The sequence below is a fragment of the Ostrea edulis genome, chromosome 6 (genome assembly GCF_947568905.1).
Source record: "Ostrea edulis chromosome 6, xbOstEdul1.1, whole genome shotgun sequence".
NCBI classification, from domain to species: Eukaryota; Metazoa; Mollusca; class Bivalvia; order Ostreida; family Ostreidae; genus Ostrea; species Ostrea edulis.
The window spans coordinates 43,525,667-43,539,404 of record NC_079169.1 but is presented as its reverse complement, the minus strand read 5'-3'; the positions used below and the strand labels follow the sequence as shown (position 1 = coordinate 43,539,404).

General features: G+C 35.2%; 1 protein-coding gene across 1 annotated transcript in view; it reads right to left on the bottom strand.

Moving 5' to 3' along the window:
- LOC125648407 (protein smoothened-like) overlaps nucleotides 1-13,738 on the bottom strand; it is a 39,977-nt gene that overhangs the window by 13,545 nt on the left and 12,694 nt on the right. The window contains exons 4-9 of the mRNA XM_048875509.2: nucleotides 11,418-11,596; nucleotides 10,996-11,215; nucleotides 9,607-9,730; nucleotides 6,612-6,704; nucleotides 1,070-1,178; nucleotides 574-762 (exon numbers count right to left, since the gene is read on the bottom strand). Of these exons, the coding sequence (XP_048731466.1) occupies nucleotides 574-762; nucleotides 1,070-1,178; nucleotides 6,612-6,704; nucleotides 9,607-9,730; nucleotides 10,996-11,215; nucleotides 11,418-11,596 (914 nt within the window). The remainder of the gene's footprint in view (nucleotides 1-573; nucleotides 763-1,069; nucleotides 1,179-6,611; nucleotides 6,705-9,606; nucleotides 9,731-10,995; nucleotides 11,216-11,417; nucleotides 11,597-13,738) is intronic.

Below are 13,738 nucleotides of genomic sequence, written 5' to 3'. Positions count from 1 at the left end.
AGCTTCTCCATCGTCAACTTCCCACATTTATGTAGCAATATTCCATTATCACCTGCATATGGAGTTTATATATCTCAACTGATTCGATATGTAAGAGCTTGTTCTGGGTATAGTCAGTTTTTAAATCGAGGTAAGCTACTGACAAACAAGTTGATGGTACAGGGATTTCAACAGTCTCGATTGAAGTCAGCATTTCGCAAATTCTATGGTCGTTATAACGATCTAGTTCGTCAATACAACCTCGCATTGGGTCAAATGCTGTCTGACGTGTTTCATACCGATTGTTAAGCCGTTCTTGGCACACTGATTTTGACTGCAGATAACTCCGTTTACCTGATCAGGATATGGGGCTCATGGCGAGTGTGACCGGTCAACAGGGGATGCTTACTCCTCCTAGGCACCTGATCCCACCTCTGGTGTGTCCAGGGGTCCGTGTTTGCCCAACTATCTATTTTGTATTGCTTGTAGGAGTTATGAGATTGATCACTGTTCGTTATCTTCACCTTGCATTAGTGCACAAATTCTAGAAAAGGTATCATGACAATATTGTTACAAAGGATATCAATAACATACTTTCTAAGAAATCTTTCCCAGGCAAGGAGGGAGGCTTTGGTCCAGGACCAGCTACTCATTGTTATCCCTGCCCCAAAAAAGGCAAAAATATGGAATCCGTAGGCCACGACGCTGGGTCGGTCAGACAGCTGACAGGAGGGGGACGTGCCATTGGAAACAATCTGTGCCACGGTAGCATTGCCTTGACAGCTAGAGTAAAAGATCATTCTTAAATATTACAATGATTACTTGCTGGATTTGCCATTGCAGTTACATTGTCCATAATTCATAACCTAGTCATTGTGGTAAGTGTGGAGTTTTCATCTTTAGGATGGGATACTGTGGAGTTAAGCAATGTGAACATAGAATTTAGCAAATAATATTGGCATTGCTGAAATAGCTCCTACATGTAATGACCATCCTCTGAATTCACATAATTAACCAGTATATATTTCTTTAAATTTATTTTTGAATTTGTTTTATCATGATAGAAATATAAGGTCAAACAGATACTCACTAGATATACTCTTTAAAACTTTCAGACCAGCTTTGTTCATTAGTGAAGATGTAGATATGTACAGCAAATGTAATCACAACAAACAAGAAATCCAATAAAGTAAAGATACCTGAAAATATAAAGGTAGATTTTACATCCAACAGGCAACAAAAGACACAATGCTCACCAGTCACCATGCTTACACAGTTATCACAACACACTGGACACTACTAGTGTACATCGTAAAACCCTTGTTGTGGACCCACTTTGGCTCCAGGGTCATGGAATGAAGAAAATTGAATATACAAAAAGTGAAGACACATTCATTTTAATCAGAGTAGCTGTATCCTTGTGGTTCTTGAAAAGAAGTCATTAAAATTTATTTGCAATGTTGAACATTAAATTCCTAGTGTGTCTCCACCCTCACCCCAGGAATAACAAAGTGAACAGACTTAACACTACACTACCGGTAGAAGTGGATGCTTTCATATCAATTTGACAGATATTTGCGGAAGCTCATTAGGACCACGCTAAAAAAAAAAATTGAAAGGCATTATAACACGAAGTAAAATGGCATATTAAAAGGCATTAAAATGTGGAAAATGGCATAATGTGGATATAGGCGTAAAAAACGCAAATTAAAAAGGCGTTAATACACCCGTCAAAACAGATTAACGCAATTCAAAAAGGCTATACAATGTGATGTGAAAAGGTGTAATAACGCACAAAAAGGCATAATAGTGTGAATCAAAGGCATTATAATATGCATCAAAAGGTGTTATTATGCCTTTCAAAAGGCGCTATTATGCCTTTGAAAGAAACAAGATTATAAGACTCTCTTATGAGTAACCATGAAATATAAGGTGATTCCACCCGAGGGTTGCAAAAAAGCTGTGAAAACCCGAGGCTTTGTCGAGGGTTTTACCGCTTTTTTGCAACCCCGAGGGTATATTATTATATTTATTAGTCCTCTTCGTGCTGGTCAGCATATAAAGTCGTCACCAGAGACTTTCATGTTGGTCTGTCTTGTGCCCATTTCTGGACCTGTCCCCAACTTCAGTTGTTATCTTTCATTTCTTTCTCCACCGATCTTCTCCAAGTCTCTCTTGGTCTTCCTCTCTTTCTCTTGCCAGTTGGTGTCCATTCAAAGCAACCCTTGGGATGGAAGTTGGGTACATTCTGCATACATGTCCTATCCACAGCTATTTTCTCTTTCTGATCGTCTGGGATAGAGGAGTGGTGTTTGTCCTTTTGTACAGTTTGTCATCTGAGATGGTGTTAGGCCAGAAGATATGCAATATTCTGCGAAGACATCAGGTCTGAAATACATACAGCTTGTTGGAAATAGACTTGGTTACTTTCCAAGATTCAGCACGGTATAGTAGGACCCCAAGCACGTTGCTCTTGAAGATCTTAATTTTGGTGTTGGTGCTAAACTTTGTTGACCTCCAGATGTTCCGCAGAGCAGCATACGCTCCTGTGGCTTCAGAAATGCGAGCTTGTACATCTGCCTCTGAATCCCCATCAGTGGTATCTTACTTCCTAGGTATGGGGAGTTGGTGACATCTTCTATGTTTGTGCCATTTAAAGAGATAGGTTCCTCTGATACGGTATTGACCTTCATGATCTTAGTTTTGGAGGTGTTTATATGAAGGCCAATTGTTGCAGCTGTTTTTGTGAGTTGGGTGGTTTTTTCTTGCATGTCTCAATGACAGTGAGATGACAGTGCAATATCGTCCGCAAAATCAAGGTCTTTAAGTACTTCTGTCATACCCCAACTAATCCCTGTTCGTTTGCTTCTAGTTGTTTTTCGCATAAGCATAATCCAGTCGATGCAAAAGGTAAAGAAACCCTGAGGGTGGAATCACCTTAATATTTCATGGCAACTCATAAGAGAATATTTTTCTCTCATATTTCTATAAGTTTTCTGTTTTCCTTGTGCCTAGCGACGCCATTGAATGAAAATTTTCCAATTAATTAATTTTTCGCTGTACATTAAAAATAACACCAGAATCGAATTCTATGACCTTCATTTTGGCAACTACATTGCTGACAAAAATCGGTCGACGAGTGTATAAGTGAATTGTTTTAGAGTTATTCCTCTTTGAATAAGTATACAATAAATCAATAATCAGGGTGATGCGTGACGTCACTCAGCAGTCCATCAGTACGAAACATTTTGACAGACCTAATCAGAATCTGAATCCACAACTGCACGCTTTCTTCTTAGGTATTCCATGTATAATGAAAGGATAATGAACAATTTTGAAGGATTTAGATCAACATAAATGTTTATTGTTAAATAATGATGAAAGTGAAGCAGATGAAATTCACATGAATGGTAAATGATTAGAAGCTGACCTTTTTGCACTTAAGACTTTTTGGAAGAGTTGTCTGCCCTTTGTAAAAATAAGAAAAATCTAATTTTCTAAAAATGTGTGTGGTCAATGATTAATTTTATTTCATATTTTCACTAAGAGAAAGTGTTTATAACTTTCTACCGAGAGATTTATATGAAAATATAATTTCTTTTTCAAATATTGTAATAAAACATGCTTTTCCCATATACTTCAATGTTAAATTCTATGTGAAATAAATCAAGCAGTAAACAAAATTTTGAAAATTCCTATGGTGGATTATTTTTATTTGATGAACCCTTCAAAATGATACCATGATTACAAAAATTCCACCATCCATTTATTAGATATGAAATATGGTCATTATACATTGAATACCTTAAAGGAGCATTGCTATTGATATTAATTGAGCAGTTATTTAATGACGAGTGTGTGAAGAGAGATTTCAAGTGGTTTTTGTTGGTGGATATGGGCATGGATAGACTTTCGTTTTCCACACGTGAAAGGACTCGAATTTCATGGAAATTGGAGACATTTGTTTCACCTGAGAAACACATAGGGACAGTAAACGTTGGCAGAGTGAATGTGGAGGTAGGCCTAGAATTAGTAGACCGTGTAGGTTGGGTTTCTGTGAACTGGCATAATGCACCGGATGTCATTTATGTACTCGACAGCATTTTCGATATGAGGAATTTGTGACTGTTGTTAAGTGTGCGGTAGGCCCTAGTTGTTCAAGGAATGTGTATTTTTGTGTCTGGTCACATACATTTTGTACACCTAGAGATTATCAGGGACATTACAATCTGTCATTTTTTGTACGAGAGCTTTGCGAAGTTGCAGGCTAGTTGTGTATTGATTATTACATCATGGGATATGAAAGATAAATGTCACGTGATATGAAAGATAGAAATATCTTTCATACCTTTCTTTAATAGAATATCTGTATCTTACATACGTAGATATGAGAGAAATAATTATAATCTGCCAATATCTTGGAGAGAGCTGACAGAGAAAGATCGCAGAGAGTGGAAGCATTGTAGACTGCCGACCCTCATGATCAGAAAAAATGGAGATCTGAGGCGAGATCTGCCATGCGTGCAGCTAGCCAGATACCTGGAAGGGGGCCCATTAATGTGGACAATACCCGTACAACTGCACGTAAATAAAAAGGAGACAACAACATGAAGTCTCCCAAATGAAGTACAAGTACTGGCTGTATAAAAGTGGACTTTATCTGAGTACTACTAAAGTAATAACTCCCCTGCACAAAAAAATCTTAATCACAAAGACCTTTATTTTGAAAAATTTCAAAAACTCCCTTTGTTTCCTTTAGTATAACTGGTATCACTTGACCTTGATAGTACATGCAGTTGGTAGGTCCCATCATCCTCTCACAATTTCTGAAGATCCAGGGTCCCTATCAGATGGTTCTGAAGTTATATCAGTTTTTAATGCTCAAGGTAAGAGGTCAAGGTCAATGGTGTCACTTGACAGGCCTGTGGTAATGTGTAATGGTAATGTGGTGACAGCCAATTTCAGTGCAATGGGGTGTAATGTGCAAAGGCCATTTTTGCATTACAAGTACTGGTAATGTAATGCATTATTTGAAGAAAATATACTGTAATGTACATTCCATTACATTTACATTACGTTAAATATTTAAAGATATTTTGGAGGTTCCAATTAATTCATTATATTAGTGATTGACTTGAAGACCCTATGAACAAACAGACCGGACATACGTTCTCTGGAAGATAAACTTTTGAAACATTGATGACAATAAAATGCAATGAATAACTAGGATGCATTTCCTAGCATTAATGAATATTTTGTGTGATTATGTTACCATATATTTAAAATTTATAAATAGTTATAAAGAAATAATTCTTCTGCCATTTTTTCAATATCAGTATGTTATGTAATGTGTAATGTACTCTCAAGTAATGTGTAATGTAATACACACTCAAGTAATGTGTAATCAAATAATGTGTAATGTAATGCACACTCAAGTATTGTGTAATGTAATGCATACTCAAGTAATGTGTAATGTAATACACACTCAAGTAATGTGTAATCAAATAATGTGTAATGAAATGCACACTCAAGTAATGTGTAATGTAATGCATTACATTTCAAAATAGGGGTAATGGTAATGTCAAATTTTCAAAGTAATGCTAATGTAATGCATTACATTGCTATGTAATTGACCCCAGGCCTGTTTGATACTAGTTTGTAGGTCACAATGTCCTTTTATCATTTTTGAAAATTCCATATCTCTGTTGGTACCAATTGTAAGGTAATACAAGTTTTTATGATCAAGGTCAAAGGTCAAGCTCATAGGAGATAATAGTTTGCAGGTCACAACATCCTTTTATAATTTCTGAAGATTTCATGTTTCTATCAGTTTCGGTTCTAGAGTAATTATTTCTTAAGTAAGTTTTTATGATCAAGGTCAAAAGTCAAGGTCACAGTACTCATTTAACCTTGATATTAGTTTGTATCCTCTTCTGGAGATCCCATGTCTCTATCAATTCCGGTTCTAAAGTTATACCAGTTTCATGTTCAAGATCAAGGTCACTGGAGTCCCTTGATGTTGATACTATTTGTAGATCCCATCATCCTTTCTGAAGATCTCATGTCTGAAGATCTGAGGTCAAGGTCACTGGAGTCACTTGACCCTGATACTAGTTTGTAGGTCCTGTCATCCTCTTGCCATTTCTTAAGATCCCATGTCGCTGTTAGTCCCTGTTTCAAAGTTATACCAGTTTTCATGTTCATGGTCAGAGGTCAAGGTCACTGCAGTCCCTTGACCTTGATACTAGTTTGTAGGCCCTGCCATTCTTAAACACATAAATTCCCCTTACCTACAGATACTTTGTACCAAGTTTGGTAGAAATTGGTCCAGTGGTTCTGGAGAGCAAGTAAAAAATATTTACAGTTCATGACGAACCTAAACAAATGGACAGACAAATTCTGATCAGAAATTGAGCAACTCAGGTGAGCTAATAATGATAAAGTGTAAATATAATTCTGCTCTCCAAAACAAACTTAACACAATAATTTCTTTTATAAAGAGAGACAACTCCGAGTATTTGGTGCCAGTGGTTTACAAAATGACATAATTCTAAACAAATCATCAGTATCTAATTGTTTCGTTGAGGAATATCATTATGACACAGCATTTTCAAGACAATCTACACTCTTACCTAATCTGATGATAGTTTCCTTTATTTTGGACAGCGCTTTGATACTTATGTAATCTGGAGAATCTTTTTGCAGCTTTATTAATGTTTTCAAAACTACAATGAAACAAAAAGCCTCTGATCAGACTTCACTGAAAATTTGATCAGTTTTATCAGCTGCGATTTATGCCCATGTTGCAGTTATATAGACTAGTATTTGGGGAGGGGGGGGGAGCTCATGCCCCCTCCTTTAAAATGTTCTTTTTCTTATATTTTTACTGTTTTACATTTGTTACGTATTTTCAAATGTGAAATAAAATATATTTGGTGTCTGCCCTCCACTATGTAGTGCTAGTTTTTAATGGAAAGAATGTGAGATTGAACTGAAGAAGTGGAATTGAAGTCATGTAGTGAAAGATGACCTCCCCCTGTCAGATTGAAAATGTTTATGTTTGGGGGGGGGATACATGTAGGTACAGTTCTGGTTCTAGAGTTTTGTTTTTGATTTGTTTTTTATGCTTGTCATGAATTTGAGACAACTTCTCCTCTGGCTGCCTTCCCCTTTGAAAAATGCTATACTCAAATCAATTGTACATAATTAAGGACATGCATGACATTTATCAATAACATAATTTTTTGTGATATTTCACATACAATTCATTTGCATTCCATCTCATTTCTACAAAAAATCTTGGGGTATATTACTGTCTGTTTTAGAATTAGCATATTTTGAAAGTTCCTCCTTGTTGTTGGAAAAAAATGTAAAGTCAGCTTTTATGTGTTACAGTGAGATGTATAAATGGACATGACTGTAGGAAGGAGGGAGAGAAAAATCATTGGAACAATCGGGTATCAAATCTGGAAACATTGCATTACTAGTTAGGTGATCTAACCACTGACCTACCAAGGCCTATAAAGAAAAGTTTAGTAATATACTACAACATAAAAATTAAACCTATTTCAGAAATCATACAATAATTTTTCATATCAAGGAGATGAAAAAATAGATTTTTTTCGTATATAAAACTGATACGATTTAAAATCAACATTGTGATTGTTAAACCAAATTAAATTTAGAGAAAATCAGTATATGCACCCAGGGGTGCATGAGCCGAGTTGCATGGGATACATTGTAAAGCCAGGAATGATGTGGCATATTTATAATTGTGAAGAACTAATTTCAGTTTTAAACTTTTCGAGTTAGTGTCCAGAAACCATATTTGTCTGAAGCTTTCAATCTATATTTGGTCACTGTGACTTTGACCTTTGTTCTCCAAAATCAATAGGGGCCTTGCTTTGCTGGTATCCAACAATATATCCAAGTTTCATTTGATTCAAATTAAAAATTTTCGAGTTATCCTCCGAAAACCAATTTTTTGGGAATTTTAAATCTATTTTCGGTCACTGTGACCTTGACCTTTGACCTATTTTCTCCAACATCAGTAGGGGTCTTCCTTACTTGGTACATAACAATATTTTTAAGTATCATTTGATTCGGATTTAAACTTTCTGAGTTATCATCCAGAAACCAAATTTTTCTGAAATTTTCATTCTATATTCGGTCACTGTGACCTTGACCTTTGACCTTTTTTTCTCCAAAATCAATAGGGGTCTTCCTTACCTGCTACCAAACAATATATCAAAGTTTCATTTGATTCGGATTTAAACTTTCAGAGTTATCATCCAGAAACCAAATTTTTCTGAAATTTTCATTCTATTTTCGGTCACTGTGATCTTGACCTTTGACATTTTTTCTTCAAAATCAATAGGGGTCTTCCTTACCTGGTACCCAACAATATATCAAAGTTTGAATTGATTAGATTGTAAACTTTTTGAGTTATCATCCAGAAACCAATTGTTGACGCCCACCCTCCCGCCCGCCAACATCACCAAACCAATAGCCGAGTTCAACTTTGTTGCAACTCGGCTAAAAATGTCAGAACTGTCCTTAAACATGTTAAAGGACACAACACATGTTTCTAAACTTTTTCATTTTTTCAGCCAAATTAATTCTTTTCATGCCTAAAACTACTTTAGATATGTTTTAAATGAAATATTTTGCATAGTTTTTGAGTTTGAAAGCGATGAAATTCAAATCTTGCGATATGTATATTTATTTTCGGTATTTTAAGCACCATTATGTGTGACGTCATATGCGCCCTCGGGTTTGAAAACATCTATTAGCCATTTCATAAACAGATTAGATTTACTCGACAAAAAACCAATTATCACGTTAACAGCTTGTAAATAATATTGTATTAAGATGTTTTGTGCCGTGCTCGGGTGTACTAGTTGTCGGTAGAAAGGATTTAGACTGAGTATTTTTCGATTTTTCGAAGGAAGGTACGAGAGGAAAGACATGGATAATTTTTTGCTGGAGCAAGAACTTTATCTTAAAAACAAAAACCCAGTCACCTTTTCAAAAACCGCTTGGACAGCGACCCTGATAAACTGCCAGAAAATGAATATATCGAAGCTGGTAGGCCTACAGCATACATTCTGTTTTGGTTTTCAAATTCAATACACACTCGGATCAACTGACCTTCACCTTGTAACAACATATACAATGTAACTTCTACCAACTGGTAGGCCTAGATTTTCAAAAAATCTAATGATACAAAATAATTGAACTTTTAATTATATAAGTAATAGAATATTGCATTTCCTAACTTTAAATTGAATTATAAAATTATTTCCTCATTGAACTCGTAAAATCTTTTAAGAGTACATCAGTATATAATGACATGCTCCCACTTCCTAACGATGTGCTGATCACAATTAAAAAATAATAATAAGATTGCTTTATCAAAATAAAATACATGTAATGTGATTTCCATTTTAAATTTGATTATTTTTACTGATTTGTGTGGGTTTTTTTCTTTACTCATGTGAAATATCAAAGCTCTAGCACTCACTCTTCAAAAGTTATTAGCAAGGTTAAAGTTTCAGACATAATTACATACAAGACAAAAACAATATGCCCCCGATCTTCGATCTCAGAGGCATAAAAATACCTTACCTAATGTGAGATAGACAAGTCCAATAATTAGTATGAGACCAATGGGGGCCAGGACGAAGCCTCCTCTGTAGCCATTGTTAAAGGCCCCAACAAAGCATATACCACTGAGTGAATCACCATCAATCTGCAGAAAGATCAAAGAAATCGAGTCAGATATTCAATCTAAAAGGTCTTCTTATAAAAATTGCCTCTCTTCTTTTCATATCTCCATAATACAAACAAACTATACATTCCTTCAAAATTAATTTTATTTAAAAATGGTATTGGAGCACAAACACAATGTTTGCCCATCAAAATACCTATACTTCCTCAAAATCCTGAAAACATTTATTGATTGTATTGTAAGTGGACAAGGTAGGATAAGGACCCTATGTGATCCCATTTTCACTTGAATTTCAGAATACACTTACCACTGTAAAACCTAGTAAAAATTAAACCTAAATAAATTCCGGAATGTAAGTGTATAAAGCCACAAGATTGTCACAGAATGGAGCAAACTAAATAAATTCCGGAATGTAAGTGTATAAAGTCACAAGATTGTCACAGAATGGAGCAAACTAAATAAATTCTGGAATGTAAGTGTATAAAGCCACGAGATTGTCACAGAATGGAGCAAACTAAATAAATTCCAGAATGTAAGTGTATAAAGCCACGAGATTGTCACAGAATGGAGCAAACTATATAAATTCCGGAATGTAAGTGTATAAAGCCACGAGATTGTCACAGAATGGAGCAAACTAAATAAATTCCGGAATGTAAGTGTATAAAGCCACGAGATTGTCACAGAATGGAGCAAACTAAGAGTTTAAGAAAACAGCATATTTTAAAGAAATTTTTACATACATTTTTCTTTGAAAAACATGAAGTGATTGATTGATTGATGGTGTTTTGTTTAATGTCCCTTTCAAGAATTTTTCACTCATATGGAGACATCACCATTGCCAGTGAAGGGCTGCAAAATTTTGGCCTACGCTCAGCGCTTAAGGTCTTTGAGCAGGGATGGATTTTTAATGTGATACACCTGTTGTGACACAGGGCCTTGGTTTGTGCGGTCTTACCCAAAGGCCTGTCCCATTTAGTCGCCTTTAATGACAAGCAAGGGGTACTGAGGACCTATTCTAACCCAGATCCAAAATAGATATACATGTAGTACAAACTGTTAAAACTCAGCATATTGAAGAATTTGGTACTGTAAGCTTTATTATACACTGTTTGTTAATACTGTTTATGTGAAACCCTGGACCGCAATGGTAACCCCCCCCCCCCCCCCCCCCCCCCCCCAACTTTCGGAGTAATGGAAACAACTGCAAAAATGTAGGCCATTGATTCTTCAATATGTTTTCCTTATAATTTCTCTAAAATGCATTTATAACTCATGATAGAGCCCACCTCTGATACTGACAAACAGACGATGGTAAGCACCAGTGGAATACACCAGCTAGCAATATGGAAGTAGGAAGTTTTGTTTTTGAGATCATCCCTCTGTGTTCCAAGTGCTCTGAAGGTCAGGTACCAGGCAAAGGCCAGCATCACAAACCAAACAGCACCAGCCATCATGAAGTAGTAAACCAATATAAACACAATGGTACAAGATGCAGTCTCTCCATTTCTACAATAGAACAAGGTCAAGTTTACTTTATTACTTACAAGATCTGTTTTACACAGATATATACACTACTACAAAATATTCAGTTAGATAGATTCAGACACATACAGATACTCGATACCATATTTGCCCCGGCGTATAATAATATGGTTTGGTGCCAAAATCACTGTCTTTTATTAACCAAACTGTCTATATCCATACTAACCCTAGTTCAGGCTCCCCCTTACGTACTGTACCATCTGCCTTACACACAATGTCCGTCCGTGCACTGCCAGAGAACTGAGCCATCCAACCAATACTGCCCAGAAAGAAGCAGGCATTGATGAAGAAAAGGATGAGGGCGGGGTAACGACTTGCTGTTTTCCAATCAATGATGAAGGTCAGCTGTCAATCAATATGTAAAACTTGGTCAAACAATCACTTACAAGATATGAGAAAATGCTAAATTCAGTGATGTATATACATGTAATTATACTCTATTCTCTTTTTCATGTTCCTGTGCTTATGCTCTTTGATAGACATATCAATGGCAGGAAGGTAGCATGCATTTTATGTACAGTGTACTTAAAAGACATTCACAGAGCAAGGAAAGTAAGGACAACAAGATTAACAGATGTGCTATTGCATGCATTAGTTCAACAAGAGGCCCACAGGCCATACTGGTCACCTGAGTATTACTCAAAAGTATCACTAGCACAAATGCCACCGAAAGTGCCCATTACTAAGGAAAGACTTTACACAATATATGTTATATCAACACAATACAACAATTTTGGACCCGCCCTCAATCAGATAGATCCCTGCAGTTGCGAAATTCACAATTCTAGTACCGTATATACTCGCCTATAAGTCGGTCCGCCTATAAGTTGGTTGTATTTTTGAAGGTTATTTTGTAGGAATTTACCATTGACCCGCTTGTAAGTCGGTACACATTTTTGTCAGAATCGGTTGACATTTCAAGTCAATGCTCTAGTGTTTTTACCTAAGTTTCAAAAAATATTTTGAGAAATTAATAATTATGAGGTGCTCAATATCCAAGCCATATCTGTTTACGGTTTAAATGCAACCCTTGATCTATTATTGGCAATGATCCCTTGTTTACCTAAGCAATTATGGTCGTCTAATTACCAGTACCTGACACTGTGTTTACTTAGAGGCACACGCCTCGCGAAAACTGTTATTGTGGGATTCCGGTATAATTCATTGTATCAACAATTGAGTTTTTAAGAGTCAAGAATGATGATCTAAATTATTTGTTAACAATATTCAATCTTTTATGAAATATATTTCAGCCGGTATACATATGAATATTTCAATATTAAATCGGGTTCGCGATTCAATTTTACCGATAAATGATAGATTAGTAAATTGAATAAAAGAATTAGTTGCCGGTATGTAAATAATTTTCAAAATAAATAATATACACTTAACTAGATAAAATTATGAAAATATGTAAATACTTGTACTTTATACATAATTTTAAAATACATAAACAATACGATATGTCTAGATATTTGTGAACAGTAATCATTTGTGTGGTAGTCCATGATAATCGTCGGAGTTGTTTAAAAATTCTTTATTTATTTATTCTATATAAAAATCTGCGTCTATAACGAACACAGATATAGCGAATTTACGGATATAACGAAGTAAATTCCTATTTCCCTTGAATTAAAAATGAACATAAAAATAACCTTTTATTACGAATTTGTTTTTTTATTTGTTTTTTACATTTTAAACTCCTTATGATTTTTAATAATCGCTTTCCATTGCTATAAAGGATTCTCACTTATAACGAAATTTCTGTTTGTATTTTTTCAAAAGAGGTTGTTAACGCAAAACAATACCTAATACACATAAGTGACGGTATTGTTTACTATTCTCGTTAATTAAATTTAGTTTATAATTGCATTTATTTTATCATAAACTCCTTTATTTGTGTAAAGTAACAAGTAAATGACAACTGCAATAGACTGTTTGAATGTATTACACATAATTTTGTTGACATTTTCTTTCGCATGTTCTTGCGTGATCAACAAGACCATCAAGATAAATTATCATATATAAATCAGTGTGTAAATTTTTTGTATAAAATATTTCTTGAAAATATACAGGCTTAATTTCTCTTAGATACTATACAAAAGCAAATATATCAATTGCTGCTTTCTTATACAACTGATATACATGTAGAACAAATCAGTTTTATAACGAATTCGTTATATTTGAATTATGAATTCGCTACAGTGGAACTCCGTTATTATGTTCCCCCTTTATTACGTTAGTCCGCATATTACGTTGGAATTTCAAAGCACAAAACCATTTCTTAACAAACCTATATAAAATAGACCTTGTTATTACGTTGTCCCAAGATGCCGGGACTCGGTATTACGTTCTGACAAAAACGTAATAAACCCTTAATTATACAATAGTGATTCTCAAAATAATAAGCCATTCACACCTTGGCTGCCCCAGGCAGTCACCATGTAAATTTCCTGGTCTGTTAGGGGATTAGAGATGCTTGACTGG